General features: G+C 41.2%; 1 protein-coding gene across 3 annotated transcripts in view; it reads right to left on the reverse strand.

Annotated features, from left to right (window-relative positions):
- Positions 1 to 645: 645 nt before the first annotated feature.
- The window catches only part of LOC143943381 (receptor-interacting serine/threonine-protein kinase 3-like), an 81,708-nt gene continuing 65,439 nt past the window's right edge, over positions 646 to 16,914 (reverse strand). For all 3 annotated transcript variants that reach the window (XM_077465114.1, XM_077465112.1, XM_077465113.1), the window contains exons 7-10: positions 13,573 to 13,627; positions 7,595 to 7,674; positions 1,897 to 1,951; positions 646 to 1,807 (exon numbers count right to left, since the gene is read on the reverse strand). In XM_077465114.1, the coding sequence (XP_077321240.1) occupies positions 1,581 to 1,807; positions 1,897 to 1,951; positions 7,595 to 7,674; positions 13,573 to 13,627 (417 nt within the window). In that variant the 3' untranslated portion in view covers positions 646 to 1,580. The remainder of the gene's footprint in view (positions 1,808 to 1,896; positions 1,952 to 7,594; positions 7,675 to 13,572; positions 13,628 to 16,914) is intronic.

Raw genomic sequence — 16,914 nt, forward strand, 5'->3', positions numbered from 1 at the left:
GCTGGTGTCAAGAAAAATAAACGTAATGTATATATTGTGCACAACAAGGGGTTGGACACTGGTGGGAAGTCCCATCAGGGAGGGAACTGTAATTTTAGCATATCACACATGCTATGTCCCAAGTTAGGGGACAGATAGAATGTGTCTTTTTGTACTTTAATAGACATTGTGAAAAAACAATAAATTAGCGTCGGTTCACACCAGAGCAATGTCAGTCATTGCATGTGGTTCACACCGCACTGCTGTACAAATCACATGCAATGTGAATTCAGCCATACAAAGTGTATGGCTGAATTTGCATGGCATTCGGACCAAAATCGTGCAGGACCCTTTTGTTGGTTGGCACCAAAATTGGATTGCATGAGTGTTCACACCCATGTGATCCAATTCCTGTCCGAATTGACAGTTCGATATGCGAACCGATCTGGGGGTGTCATTAACTTTCTATTGACACCAGCAGCGGTTCGCATAGGGCAGTGTGAACCGCCGGCGGGTGACATGTGATGCGGAAACCCGTACTGGATTGGCACGGGTCCTCGCATCGCAGCAGTGTGAACCGGCCCTTACTGCATATTTTAGCTATTTGAGTCTGGAAATATTTGTGTGTACCTATATGCACTAAAAAAATTACTTTTGTCAGGTTGATCACATTTATGTTTTTATTTATAAAAGACGTCACACTAACCTCAAACAGTAGGTTAGCTTAGGCCTAGAAGAAGGGGGTAGACCCCTAAAATCTTGCCCTGTTAGTGCAAATACAATAAAATAAAATAAAAGTACAGTTCTCAGTTCTCTTATTAAGGTTAAATACAAGGCCTGGTACATTTAAACATTACTAAACCTTGAGCTTAAAGAGAATTGGTCAAACTGACAGGTTCTTCCAATAGCTCACCTCCCATCACCACTATAGATCACCTTCCCCACTGCTCCATTTATCCATCAGAGCCAGTGTTCTTAATCCTGTAAGCTTTGTGTTAGACAGTCTTGCCGTTTACCCAGGGTTGATGAGCGGATCCCATCCCCCATGTTAACAGTTTTCCAGGCAAGTGATTGGCAGGCCAGGCTCAAATACTGCATCTTTGGAGGTACGGAGAAGGACACAGGCTCCTCCATAGCCGAAAACACCAGGTATTTGAAATGACTCCAATACAAGAACAGGGTGGGGGGCTGGGGGGTACGGCAAGGATGAGTTGGGTGAGGTGGGCGAGCTTTCATAAGAACCTGTCACTTTGCCTTGAATGAACTAAGTGACAAATTCTCTTTAACGTCCCTTCATATCAAAGCTATGCAAGCCATGCAGCATATTATAGTGAATACTTCTGTTAAGCCATGGTCATCGATAGATTTAAGAGTGGCCACGCCACTAAGATTGAAATTTCTGGACTCGCCACTTAGCAGCTAATAGAAATGCATAAAAAGTATTTCCCCATGGAGAAATCTGTAGGTTTTCTAACCTTAGAAATAGTTCTTTGCAGATTTTTTTTTTATTATTATCATTAGCAAAACTGTAGGTCGTTGTCATCTTCATTTAAACCACTTTGGCCATTTAGCAAATGTCCTTCAGTAATATTCAGTACAGTTTATAAATTAAAGAGTGCTTTGAACATCGGTACAATGTGTGCAGGCTCTTCTTTCAGTTTTTCCCCAAATACTTTTGCTGCGTTGCTGAAATCTTTCAGATTCTGAGAGGAATTTAGCTTTTGCTGATCTGCTTCTGAAAGGACACCTTCATTGTTCAACTTTCCCATGATCTTTTTGTAGTCACCGGAGTTCTTAAGAACCTTTACAAGCTTAACCATAGGGTCTCCTGAAGGGAAGAAAAGACATTATTAGAACAATCTGTACTTTCACTGTCTTTTACTACCTGTACCCTACTGTACACAAGAGTTTACAGACCTTTATTGGAAACATCTTCTTCATTCTTATTGATTTCTCCAACAGTCTCAAGAGCCTACAAGGCAAAACGAAACCAACATAAACATTTAATGTATGTACTCCATCCTTAGCACAATAAGTATCAGAATATAGTTGCCCCAGTTTAGCCCATTTATTTTTATATAAAGAGACATTACATTGCCAGTGTCCTAAAAGACCCAAGACAGTCTTGACCATCTTGATTGTCATGGAGCTTGAAGCATACCATGACAAAAAGTGACAGTATTATCCCCCATCCCATCTCTTCCTAGTCCCTTCTCATTTATTTTTGCTGTCTTTCTTGTCTTAAGGTTGAACTATAGGCAAAACGTGTTATTTTTTTATTTTGCATAGAGTAATGGAGGGTTATAACCCCTGTCAGTTTATTTTTAGATATCTGTGTCCCATTGGGGAGATTTACCTTAACTTCCTGTCCCATAGCCAAAACAGGAAATTAGAAAATACCTCCAAATTAAGGGAATTCTTTCGTTATTGAAAAATTAACCCTCTATTACTTTTCTGGGAACAATGCAAACTTTTCTTTTACTTTCACTTTCGATGATAATGGTAAACAGGGGGCGTAGATAGCAAAAAAAAACTGACAGGTATTATAATCTCACTCCATTCTATCCAAAACTACAAAAATATGTTTTTACTTAAGTTATACTTTAAGCATTGTTCCCTTTTCCTACTGCACTCCCTTAGAATTGAGCTGTTAGTACTATGGCTTTTCCTGACAAGGGTCTCAGATCTGAGTTAAAAAAAAGGTTACCTAGAGCTTAGAATTTCACGTAATCTGAAGTTTTGGAATGCTCATCATTGGTCTTTTGGGTCAAATCTGGGTCTAATATATAAGGTTTGACTATTTAATTCCCGGAATGCATGTTCTGACTTGCTTGGGCGGCAGACTAGAAGATTCAGTCTTAAGCTGGCCATACACCTATAGATTATCTGCAGATTTTCTATGGTTAGATGGAAAAAGTGAGAGATTCCTCCATCCACACAGTTTACAACATGGAGAAATCTGTTGCACTTTTTCCATCTAATCATAGAAAATCTTCAGATAATCTATAGGTGTATGGCCATCTTTAACGGAGTAGTAGAAGAAATAGTACTTGTGTGCATTGCACTGCTGGCAAAATATGAGGAACCAATCTGGAGCAGCAGATGAACATCAAATTTTGTGTGAAAATTGGCAAAAGTGTGAAACTTTAGGTCTGTTACATCAGGCTTATGGTGAACACTCCATGAAGAAATCAAGTGTTTTTGAATGGCATAGGTGTTTTAAGGAGGGGTGGGAAGATGTCCACGATGACACCAGAAGTGGGCAGCCTAAAACGCAAAGGATGGATGCAAATGTGGACAGTTCAAAACAATCTTGGCGTGTTGTTTTTTTTTTTAATCACAAGGGGTTAGCTCAATATGAGTTTACGGAACATGGTACAACAGCCAACCAACATTGTTACTCGGAAATCCTGAAAAGATTATGGGAATCCATTTGGAGTAAAAGACCGGATAAGTTGATTCTCCACAACGACAATGCTTCTGTACATTATGCGTTAAGTGTTCATGATTTCCTGGCCCAGAAATCTATTCCGAAACTTGACCAACCACCTTATTCCCCTGACTTGGCACCCTGCAACTTTTGTCTGTTTCCAACATTTAAAAAATGCCTTAAAAGAGCGCAGATTTGATGACATTCTGGACATGGCACAACAAAGATACTGCTCAGTGTTCCAGAAAATGAATTTCAGGAATTTTTCCAGCAGTGGCACAGTTGTCTAGAAAAGTGTGTCGTGACTACTTTGAAGGTGACAACAGCCGCTAATGTATAGGTAAGAAAAAAAAATTCTTTAGTCCATTCCAGAAATTAAATTGCCACACCTCCTAAACATTTTTTGGTGAAAAAGTGCTTTGATCTTAAACCGTCATAACTGTAATTTTTATACATTTAATGATGTGGCTGAAAAAAAACAAATTACTATCATTGTTCATAAAATAAACTACATTTCAAAGATTGATCTGTAAAGGTTTTTTATTCTTCTCCTTTGTTACTCTCTTTTAATCAATTTTATGATTTTTTTAAATTGCCAATTACTCTTTAGATGTTGATGCTGAGTTGCCTTTTATTATATTTTTAATAGCCACATGGAATCCATTTTACATTTCTATTATATGGAACCTTATCTCTGTGTTTTAATGAATAGGACTGCAATTTCTTAAAACATCCACTAGATGTCATGTCTGTGCTATTAGCAGCGTCCGTATAGTTGTTTTATTTTTGAAGAGCCATTATGGACTTTGTCCACTAGATGGTGCAGTATTCTATTAACCACTTAAGGACCAGGCCTGTTTTTCAGACTCTGTTTACATGTTTAAAACGTTTTTTTTTTTTTTGCTAGAAAATTACTTAGAACCCCCAAACATTATATATTGTTTTTTTTTTCTAACTCCCTAGAGAATAAAATGGCGGTCATTGCAATACTTTTTTTTACACCGTATTTGCGCAGCGGTCTTATAAGTGCATTTTTTTTTTTTTTTTTTGGAAAAATTTCATTTTTTAAATAAAAAAATAAGGCAACAGTAAAATTAGCCCGATTTTTTTTTATACTGTGAAAGATAATGTTATGCAGAGTAAATTGATACCCAACATGTCACGCTTCAAAATTGTGCCCGCTTGTGAAATGGCGTCAAACTTCTCTATAAGTGACATTTAAAAAATTCTACAGGTTGCTTTTTTTGCATTACAGAGGAGGTCTATGGCTAGAATTATTGCGCTCGCTCTACCGATCGCGGCGATATCTCACATGTGTGGTTTGACTACCGTTTTCATATGCAGGTGCTACTCACATTTGCGTTCGCTTCTGCGCGCGAGCTCGTCGGGACGGGGTGTTTTAAAAAAAATAAAAAAATTCTCATTTATTTTACTTGATTTTATTTATTTTTACATGGTTTAAAAAAAAATGGATCACTTTTATTCCTATTACAAGGAATGTAAACATCCCTTGTAATAGAAAAAAAGCATGACAGGACCTCTTAAATATGAGATGTGGGGTCAAAAAGTCCTCCGATCTCATATTTGGATTTAAATGCAATAAAAAAACAAAAAAAACAAAACAATCAATTGTCATTTGAAAAAATGACATTGAAAAAATGTGCCTTTAAGAGATATGGGTGGAAGCGATGCTATGGTATAGAGACGGGTGGGGGCCATCTTAGCCTCACTCATCTCCATACCACAGACAAAGCAGGTCCAGACCGCTTCCGACGCTACCGACGGCTCCGAGAAGCGGCGGAGGGCACGGGAGAGTGGCGGGAGGGAGGGTGGCACCTCTCCCATCACCGGTAATGGTGATTTTGCTGCGAACCCGCCGCAGAGACCACCATTGTCATACACATGATCGGCACCTGAAGAGATGGATATCTCGGTTGTGGCAGCAGCTGCTCCCGTTACCGAGATATCCTTCTTCAAAAAATGGACGTACGTCGGCGTGCGCCGGTCGTAAAGCGGTTAACTGCAGTTGGAATTTTATTATTGATTTTAAATAGTTTTTTCCCCACATTTCTTAGTTAACGCAATTATGAATACTATGTGGATGGTATTGTATGAATTTGTTAAGATATGGGTGTTCGTTGATGCAATGAGGCTATGACAACCGCCCTGCTATATCAGTCACCTCCATGCAAATGTCACGTGAACAGTGATGAAACGCGTCTGACAAAAGAGCCGGTGACATCACTTCTGGTCGCCGCCATGTTCGCGAAATGTTTTCTGGGACATTACGCTGCTGATTTTTTACTAAATTAGTTACTTTTATTTAATTAAATGATTATTGCTTATACTACACCTTGGAGCCCTCCTCTCTTCTCCACATGTATATGAACCTTTACATCCTGTGATAACGGTGAGGAAATTCGGGGAATCATCTGACACGTGAGGAACCAACGGACCAAGTCTGGCATTATCATTAAGGCTTACTTGCTGAGCCTATGAGGTGAGAGGCCGGGGAAAAGGATCTTACAGAGAGGGTTGTGGAGACCCGTCTTTGGATGGTGGCACTTTGCACTTTTATTTGTGGACGTCGTTGCTGCACAGTTGTTTGCTTGGACAGTTTTGCACTGTGTATATATTTTTATGCACATAAAATTTGGGACTTATTTATCTCTTCTTATTTGTGTCCCATCATTCTCTTACTGAGAGGTATTTTTTGGACTATTTTTTGCACTTTACTTCATTGCCATTTGCACTTTATATTACTATATATTTGCACAGATTATTGTCATTTGTTGCACAATTCTTTTTGCACATTAATTGTTGTTTGCACTTTATCTACTTTTGTTTGCACATTATTTTGCACATGCACTTATGGTATTAATACATGTTCTTATTCACTTATTGATGTTCCTACCTTCACGGTTTGGACTTACTGGATTCATTTGTTTATATATAAGTTGAGGCTCCTTTAAGAACACTATTGAACATCATTGAGAAGAGCTGATTGCCGTTTTGCACATTTCTTCATGTTATTGTTATAGCATTGATTTGCTTAATCATTTGCTATACAATTTATATGAGAGATTCATTTCAAGGATGCTCTTATTTATTTGGATCATTCCCTCTGGAATTTCCAAGTAAAGCCCCATACACACTATCAGTTTTTCTGCTAAGTTTTTCCTTCAGATTTACCAAAACCATATAATATGAGGTCAAACCTTAGGCGTTTCAATTTGTATGCAGTCAGGCAGACCCTTGTACTACATGGTTTTGGTAAACCTGAAGGAAAAACTCAGCAGAAAAACTGATAGTGTGTATGGGGCTTTATTGTTTATTTATCAGGTTCTTTTGTGATAAGATCATTTATTTGCACGTTTTGGTTTTTAAAAAAAAATCTTTTTAGTTTTTTGGCTTTAATTCATGAAGCGCCACATTTATTTGTTTTTTATTAGTAAGCGCCGCATTGCCTGCTATTAATATCTTTTTTGTGTGAGATCACGTTTATGTTGGCAGCTACTTTGTTAGGTTGTTTATTTTTCCCCTTGTGGTTTGCACATTAGTACCCCCCTCCTGTACATTTCAAAGAGTATATTGTGTATTGAATGGATATACAAGATAAAAACAATCTTAGAACCAAAGTTCAGAGATTGAAGTATGGTTTTCAACAGGATAATACCTGGCATGATGGCAACACTTAGTGTAAAGTACAGGTGGGTACCTTAGTGCAAAGGAGACCCAGGGCACTCATTTGAAGACCTGGGGTATGTGCTCTGGGCGTCAGAGTCCAACAACAACCCTGCGATTCGGCTAACATATTACATTAATGTATCACCTATGTGGTCATGTTTGTAAGTCAAAAAGGAACCAATAACAAAGGATGCCTTTACACTACAGAAAATGAGGCCAGTTGCTTCTGACTTAAAAGGACTATTGATATCTTATTTGTTACCATAACACTCTGTCATGTCTTCTATGGGGTACTAAGTTCTTTATTCCACCTTCTTCTGCCAAAGCTCTCTAGCAATTTTTAGGTAGAAGCTGTGTAACTCAGTGTAAAAATCCACTTTACTTTCAGAAGTCGGATTCCAGAGGTGTAAATTGAGCCCTAACAACCTTCCTTTAACCTACTATAGCCTTAAAAAAAGACTGGTGCTGTTGAGAATACTTGATGTGTTTTCATCTTACCGTAGGAGGCTTTGAATCTTCTCCAACTGCTTTTGGGTCTAACTGTTGAGAATCCTGACTCATTCCTTCATTTTCTAAGGCTAGAACATAAAGAAATATACATGATATAGCAAACTGTACAATCTGTTTCCACAAAGGTAAATAAACATAGCTCCCAAATATTTCACTTTTGTATCTGTAAAGGCATTTTTATTTTGGATAGGATTAGATCCTCTATTACGTTTTTACTTCTATATACAGGGCATTTATTCAGCAGGAACGCAGGAGAATGCAGTTCTGGCACCTCCACAACTGAAAGTATGTAATGGCATGGGGGGCTGAAGGGTCTATTGTTGCTGGAGTGGATCTATTGTTGAGTGGTGGTCTATTGTTGCTTGTGGGTCAATTATTGCTTGAAGAGATCTACTATTGATGGAGGGGGTCTATTGTTGCTGGCTGCTGGGAGATCTGTTCTTGCTGCTGGGTGGTATTTTGTTAAGGGGGGCCATTTCCTAGGGGGGGGGGGTCTATTGTTTGAGTGAATCTATTGTTGCTGGGGGGGGTATATTTCTGCTGGCTGTGGGGAGTCTATTTTACTACTTTTCTTGCTATCATTAACAAACTTCATACAAAGTTATACTTGGCTCTATACTCTCCAAAAGGGGCAGTACTGAGAGGTGGGTAGGGGATGAAACCGAGCAACGGTGCTCAGAGGTGGGTAGGGGAGGAGATAAGGAGGGACTCAGAAGGGTGCAGTTCCTGCACCTATTCTCTGAGAAAAAAAGCCCTGTCTATATATAACTGAAAAGGGTAAAAGGAGCAGTGAGCTTCACCTCAATAGTGGGTAAAGGAGGGAATATGTTAATCCCAATAAAACCTGAACCCTACATAGGTCTTAAAGCAGGAGTCCGCCGTTTTTTTTTTTTTTTTTTTTTTAAAGCCAGCAGCTACAAATACTGCAGCTGCTCACTTTTAAAATAATGACACTTACCCGCCCAGCGCGCCCGCGATGTCGGCACCCGAAGCCGATCTCTCGATCGTCTCTTGGGTGCTGCCGCCGCCATCTTAGGTATGGGAATCAGAAAGTGGAGCCTTTCGGCTTCATTTCCCGGTTCCCTACTGCGCATGCACGAGATGCGCTGCGCAATAAGGATGGTCCCCGCTGTCTCTGGGATCTGTGTGTTTCCCAGCAGGCAGCGGGGGACCTTCGGAAAGGGGCGTAGATTCTGCGGAAAGGGGCGTAGCTTCTGCAGAATCTACGCCAGAAGTGGGTGCAGATACCTGTACTGTACAGGTACCTGCACCCCCCTCCACCCAGAAAGGTGCCAATTGTGGCGCCGGAGGGGGGGAGAGTTCCAATGAGCGGAAGTTCCACTTTAGGGTGGACCTCCGCTTTAACTCCTTCAGAATTGAGAAAATAAAAGAGGAAAAAAAAAGGAGAAGGGTATTCCTCTAGACCAAATTAAAAAGTGTTTATTTCTGTGTCACAGGCTGAAGTCATGTACCCTTCTATTTGTCCTGGTGACCTCTGTTACTGAGACAGAAAGTAAAGGAAAATACAAAATTTTAGATAGCAGTGAGGATAAATCTTTCAACTGGAACACTGGTTCTGGTGACATATTTATTAGACGAAAATTTCCCGAAATTTTGTAGCGATTTCCTGCCACTTCCTGTTTCACCTCCAGTGCAGGCATTTAAGGGGAATCTCCTCAATGAGACACAAACAGAAAAAAAACAACCACATGTGGATATTTAACCATTTCATACTCTAAGCATAATTAAAAAGAAAGCTTTGGGAAAACAAATCCATAAGGCCATCTATTAGTCATGTGAGGATAATTCCCCACACAGAGCTGCTAGAGCTTGTAGAAGTTTTCATGCAAATACTGGATTTATAAAAAGTTGGAATTTGCATTGGTTTGGGTAAACCCTACACCTCAATTCTCCTTACAGGGACACGTGTCATGGCTGCTCAGGTCCTATGTGCTGTAGGAGAGCAGAAGAGGAAGTAGCGGTACTTTAGGGGGTTCCAGCAGGGCTGTCAAATGAATAAAACATTTGCATTCTGATAATATTTAGCAGTCTAGATTTGTTAGATCCTTAAACCTCTAGAAGCATAAACCCACCTTTCCTCCAAACTGACTCATCTAAGCTTACACAAGACTATGAACTCCTTCCCTATTCTTATTTGACAGCACTGGGCCAGTTATCATTTGAAGCTCACTGTATAAGTCCATTTCCCCAATTTCTTTAATTGCTGTGATCTACCACCCCCAACTTTCCTTGATGTCTTCTCTGCCTGGCTACCCTGCTTGCTCTCTTCTGAAATTCCCACAATCATTCTCGGCAACTTCAACATCCCAGTTAATACGAACACTACTACTACTTCTAAACTTCTCAGTCTAACCTCCATTTCCGACCTAAAGCAATGGATACCTGCTTCTACTCACTCTCATGGCAACGCCTTTGACCTTGTATCCTTCTACCTACGCACTTTGTGCAACCTCTCCAACAATCCTTGTCGTTTCTCTGATTACCACCCTATTAGTTTTGCTCTCTTCCTGTCTTCCACCTCCTCTACCTCCAACCACCAACAGTTACCCATAGAAACCTTCACCCCTTCAGCCCTTCTCTTCTCTCTTCTGCCACTGACTACCTTAATGACAAAATCTTACCCTTGTCCTGCCCCAATCTAGCCAATCTAGCCACTTCTGTCAACAATAGATCCATGTCTTCCACCATGGATGTGCTCACCCCACTCAATACATACAGAATTAGACCCCAACAACCATGGCAAACAGATGTAACCAAAAGTCTCAAAAAACGTAGCAACGCTCTTGAGCATGTATGGCATAAGACTAGCCATACACCAGTTGAAAAATCACTTGGTGGTGAGAGCAAACGATACTGACACCATTTAACGACACTGTCAGTTTCCAATGATAAATTGTTCAATGGACATAAATGAATCAGTTTCTTGTTTGTTTTTTTCTTCCAGGTCACATATGTGTAGTTACCAAGAGTTCAATTTTTAACGGGCAAGAAACACATTAACCTTTCAATTTATCGTCCGTTTGGCAGAAGTTTTTCAAACTTTTCCTTTGATTTTTTTGGACTTAAAACGTCACAGATGATTTTCGATCTGTACACCATTAACTGGACAAAAAACAAATGAACTGTATAAATTACAGATTTTCAAATGATTTTTCATCTAGTGCAGGGGTGGCCAACCCACGGCTCTTTGATCGGTTTCCTGCGGCTCTTGCGTTGGGGCTGGTTCATTCGGCTTTTGCGTTTGGACTGGGCCGATGGTTCAGTGGGCTGGTTTAGTGACAGGCAGCCCGAGTCTCTGCACTCCTCCGCTCCTCCCACACATCATCAGCCAATCAGCATGTAGTGTCCCCAGCCCGCCACATTTGAATACAAGGCGCTGGAGTGAGGCTGAAGGGGGGCAGAGGAAGGAGAAACACGCTGTATCTGAAGCCGATGAGATACAAAAAGGTATGACCACAAGTGTGCAGGTTACTGATCTGTCCTCCCTCTGTCTTGCTCTGTACTTTTTTTTTTTTTTTAATAACTGTTTCACCTGAACACTGATAAGATCTGCTCAGCACATTCTCTGTCTGTTGATAGTGTGACACACGGCTGGCTGTTAACCATTTCAGCTTCTTTTCACTTATTTATCCAGAGCTCTGTGTGTGCTGCATGCTTTCTGTGATGTTTTTTGGAAGAATTTACTGCTAGTTCAGGCTAGAAGACCCATTAACTGTTTATTGTTATCCTGACCAGTTCACTGTTTGTAAGACAATTTGTATTTTGGAAATTAGATGAGCTGCTGTCTTCTGTCACATGGATGTACTTTCAAAGGAAGATTACTGACTTGATGAAAATGACTGGCCTGTGATCTTTGTAGTGTTAAAACAGTGTGTGCAGTGTGTGTGTGAAAGTATGTGTGTATGAGGAAGGGATGGGGTGATGTTCATGTGTGCCCATGCGTATGATGTGGCTCTTTGCGGTAACTCGGTAAAAAATGTGGCTCTTGGTCTTCGTCTGGTTGGCCACCCCTGATCTAGTGTATGGGCACCAAAAGTCTCAGAAAGTCTTCAACCAAGACAAATCTTTCCTCCAAAAATGCAATTCCTGCCTCCAGACTGCCAAGCAGACCTATTTTATCACGCTCATTAACACCTTCTCATCCAGTCCTCTTCAACTCTTCTCTACCTTTAACTCTCTACTACGTCCTCCATTGCCTCAACCCACTAACTCACTGAATGCCCAGGAGATCGCCAATCACTTCAGAAATAAAATTGACACAATTTGTGAGAAAATGTCCACTCCACAGATATCCCTCCCCACTTAACCCCCCCATATCCACAGGTATACTCAACACTTCCCTGCTTCAACCCTGCTTCTAGATGAGGTAGACGAGGTGGCTAAACTTTTTTCCAACAGTCACCTACCCACCTGTCCCCTGGACCCTCTCACCGAAGTCATCTTCTGGCTTTATTTTACACTCTCTAACCCACGTCTTCAATCTCTCCGTCTCTTCTGGCATCTTCCCAAACTCTCTAAAACATGAACTAGTCTCCCACATACTTAAAAAGCCTTCCTTGGACCCCACCAATCTTAACAACCTATTCCCCATCTCCTTGCTCCCCTTTTCCTCCAAACTGGTCTACAACCAACTGAGTAACCACCTCATTAAGAAAAACCTTCTTGATCCCCTTCAGTCTGGATTTTGCCCTCAACACTCCACAGAAAATGCTCTCCTAAAACTCACAAATGATTTACCAACAGCTAAAACCAATGGACACTATTCTGTACTCCTACTTCTGGACCTTTTGGCTGCCTTTGATATGGTTGATGATCCCCTCTTCCTCAAAAAAACTTTTCTCCTCTGGTCTCTGTGACTGTACTCTTCATTGGATCTATTCCTAACTATTCCACCACACCTTCAGTGTCATTTACAATTCCACTTCCTCCTCTCCTCTTAATTTTTTCCTTGGGGGGCCCCGAGGTTCTGTTCTTGGACCTCTTCTATTCTCAATCTACACCTCTTCCCTGGGTCAACTGATAGCCTCCCATGGCTTTCAATATTTCTACGCCGATGACACCCAAATCTATCGCTTTACCCCTCAGCTCACAACATCTCTAATTTGCTGACTGACAAATCAGCCTGGATGTCACACCACTACCTCAAAGACAAACCTGTCTAAAACCAAGCTCATAATATTTCCTCCCCCACGTGCCCCTTCCCCTGACTTCTGTCAAGATCAATGGCACAATTATCAACTTGTCCCCGCATGCCAGGATGCTAGGTGTAATCTTGGATTCTGAGTATAAGTTAATAAGAAGGGGGTGAGTTAAAGCGGGGTTCCACCCTAAAGTGGAACTTCCGCTGATCGGAACCCTCCCCCCCTCCGGTGTCACAATTGGCACCTTTCAGGGGGGAGGGGGGTGGAGATACCTGTCAAAGACAGGTATTTACACCCACTTCCGGGCATAGACTCCCGTGGGAGTCTATGCCTCTTCCTGTCCTGCCGCGCTGTCTGCTGGAACACACACGGGTCCCAGAGACAGCGCGGACAATTCCTATTGCGCTGCGCGACTCGCGCATGCGCAGTAGGGAACCAGGAAGTGAAGCCGATTCGCTTCACTTCCTGATTCCCTCACCTAGAATGGTGACTGCAGCAGCCGAGAGCCGAGCGATCGATCGGCCTCGGCTGCCGGCATCGCTGGACCCGGGACAGGTGAGTGTCCATTTATTAAAAGTCAGCAGCTGTAGTATTTATAGCTGCTGGCTTTTAATATTTTTTTTCCCAGTACAGTCCCGCTTTAAGTGATCCTTTTACGTTGCCCTTCATGGACAAAGAAAGGATCATTTTAAGTAATTAAAATAGTTTTAATTTTTGTCTAAATAATTGCAAACGTATAGATTCACAAACAGTATTTTGCACATATACATAATAGTGTTTCTGTGTGTTAATCATTTTACTTACCTTTCAGAAATTCATCTGTACCTCCGCTAACATAATCAGATGATGATCCAGCTTCCTGGTAAAAAAGAAAAAAATTATATGGGGATGATCAGAAGAAAAACAATATCAAAACATCAAACCTTATATATCCACTTGACCTCCTGGAAGGTTTTACCCCCTTGATGACCAGGGTATTTTTTGCTATTCAGCACAATGCTACTTTAACAAGCAACACTGTACCCAAATTAAGTTTAGAGTATATTATTTTTTTCACACAAGAGCTTTCTTTTTTTTTCTGCTATATAAAGAAAAATGCAGAAAATTTTGAAAACATTTTTTTCTTAGTTTCTGTTTTCAAATTTTACAAATAAATAATTTTTCTTCATAGAGTCCACGAACTATGAAATTTTAATTTGAAAATTGGTCATTTCTGATGACGCCATTAGGAAAGTAGACAGTCCAAGGTATTTTGTAGGTGCCATAACTAGCTTTTTGAAGTAAATTTTTTTTTTTTTCATACTATCATCAGTGCAGCACGGTGTCATCATATGACTGGTGATCGGAGATACTGGCTCGTGACAGTATGTAAATAAAACAAGACATTTTTATATTATTTTTATTTAATTTAGTTGTTTTTTTTTTAAAACATTATTTACTTTTACCGTTTTTTTTAAACTATTTTTTTTTTACATACTGTCATCAGAGTAGTTTGCTGACACCATAGTAACACTGTACTACTCTGGGGGAGTGATCAGGGATTTTTTTATGTACACTGTTATTGCTTATAACAGTGATAATCACTGTCATGAATGGCTGTCATGTAAATAATTGCATTCCTTTTGTTTTTAACCACTTCATGCCCGCTCTATAGCCAAAAGACGGCTACAGAGCGGACGCTAACTGCCGGGAGGGCGTCCCTGGACGTCCTCCTGTTTACTTCCCCAATGCGCGCCGCCGCGGGCGCGCATTGGCGAAGTTCTGTGTTGGACACAGCCAATCACAGATCGTGCTAAATGGCCAATCACAGCGGCCATTTAGCACTCGATCGGCCTGTCCAATGAGAGGTGATCTCATATGTAAACATATGAGATCATCTCTCATCCCTGGCTCCCCTGCTCACACAGAGACAGCTTCCGTGCTGCAGCTGCAGCGTCAGTGAGAGTGAGTACACACACACACACAGTAACACACATACAGAGTAAAACACACACACAGTGAAACACACACACATGCCCACCTGTCCCCAGTGCCATCTGTCCCCAGTGCCACCTATCAGTGCCATCTGTCCCCTGTGCCACCTATCAGTGCCATCTGTCCCCAGTGCCATCTGTCCCCTGTGCCACCTATCAGTGCCATTTGTCCCCAGTGCCATCTGTCCCCAGTGGGACAGCCTAGAAGCGATTCAGTTCGCATTGTGCGCTATATAAGTATTTCATTCATTCATTCATTCAGTGCCACCTGTCAGTGCCATGTGTCCCCAGTGCCACCTATCAATGCCCCGTGTCCCCAGTGCCACCTAACAGTGTCATCTGTCCCCAGTGCCACGTGCCACCCATCCCCAGTGCCACCCGTCCCTAGTGCCATGTGTCCCCAGTGCCACCTGTCAGTGTCACGTGCCATCAGTGCCACCCGTCAGTGTCACGTGCCATCAGTGCCACGTATTGGTGCAATCTGTCATCAGAGTCAGGTGTCATCAGTGCCACGTATTAGTGCCATCTGTCATCAGTGCCACGTATTAGTGCCATCTGTCATCAGTGCCACATCAGTGTCACGTGTCATCAGTGCCACATATTAGTTCCATCTGTCATCGGTGTCAAGTGTCATCAGGGCCACGTATCAGTGCCATCTGCCATCAGTGCCACGTCGGTGTCACGTGTCATTGTCCTGGTGCTCCAGGGCCTTCAAAAGTGTAATAGGCAGTCAACAAGTTAGATGTGCAATTTATGCTCCTAGAACACGTGATGGCGCTCCCTGCATGTTGGGCCTCTCTATGTGGCCAGGCTGTGAAAAAGTCCCACACATGTGGTATCATAATACTCATAATACTCAGGAGGAGTAGCAGAACGTATTTTGGGGAATTATTTGTGGTATACACATGCCACGTGAGAGAAATAACCTATTACAATGACAATTTTGTGGGACATTATTTTGAAAAGAATTGTGGGAAAAAATGACAACACCAAAAACCTCACTATGCCTCTTACTAAATACCTTGGAATGTCTACTTTCCAAAAAGGGGTCATTTGGGGGGTATTTGTACTTTCCTGACTTGTTCGGGTTACAAGAAATGAGATAGGCCACCAGTACATCAGATGTGATCAATTTTGTATGAATCGCGCCACAGCTTGTAAACTCTCTAACTTTCACAAAGACCAAATAATATAAAGACATTTGGGTTATTTTTACCAAAGATATGTAGCAGTATAAATTGTGGCCAAAATTTATGAAGAAAAATTTATAATTTGCATAATTTTATCACAGAAACAAAGAAAAATGGGTTGTTTTTTTCAAAATTTTCGGTCTTTTTTCATTTATAGTGCAAAAAATAAAAAACACAGAGGTGATCAAATACCACCAAAAGAAATCTCTGAAAGAAATTTGTGGGGAAAAAAACACAAAATTTCATTTGGGTACAGTGTTGCATGACTGAGTAATAGTCATTCAAAGTGTGAGAGCACTGAAAGCTGAAAATTGGTCTGGGCAGGAGAGGTGTTTAAGTGCCCAGTAGGCAAGTGGTTAAAGCGGAATCAGCGATGCGGTGTCCACGGCTTCCCCGTTGTCAGCTGGCTTCTTCAGCTGGTCTTCTTCCAGATTTGGATCTTCAGTCACATGCATAGAAGTCCATTCCTCCTGCCAGGTCCGGATATTGTATACTGTCTGCCTCTTCACAAATGTTTGGTTTATGAGTAAAGCAGAACTAAAAGGGAGCACTACTCACCTTTCTTCCAATGGTCCCTGCCCCTTGCTGGCATCTTCTTCTGTGTGATGGTTTGTGGCCATCTTTATTGGCCGACACGGGATGTCACTCCTACACACATGCAAAAGCAAGTCATTCCGGCACACAGGGATTGGGCCGATGCTGTAAACTGAGCTGCAAGCAGGCAGGTAGGTATATTTTATGGCAGAATATTGGGCAGTCTATACAAAGCTGCAGTACAGTGCCTTTAAAAAGTATTCATACCCCTTAAAATTTTACGCATTTTGTCATGTTACAACCAAAAACGTAAATGTATTTTATTGGAATTTTATATGATAACACAACACAAAGTGGCACATCATTGTGAAGTGGAAGGAAAATGATAAAATGGTTTTCAAAATATTTTACAAATAAATATGTGAAAAGTGTGGTGTGCATTTGTATTC

This window comes from Lithobates pipiens, unplaced genomic scaffold (genome assembly GCF_037356315.1).
Source record: "Lithobates pipiens isolate NorthernLeopardFrog02 unplaced genomic scaffold, aLitPip1_a1.2 Scaffold_30, whole genome shotgun sequence".
NCBI lineage: Eukaryota > Metazoa > Chordata > Amphibia > Anura > Ranidae > Lithobates > Lithobates pipiens.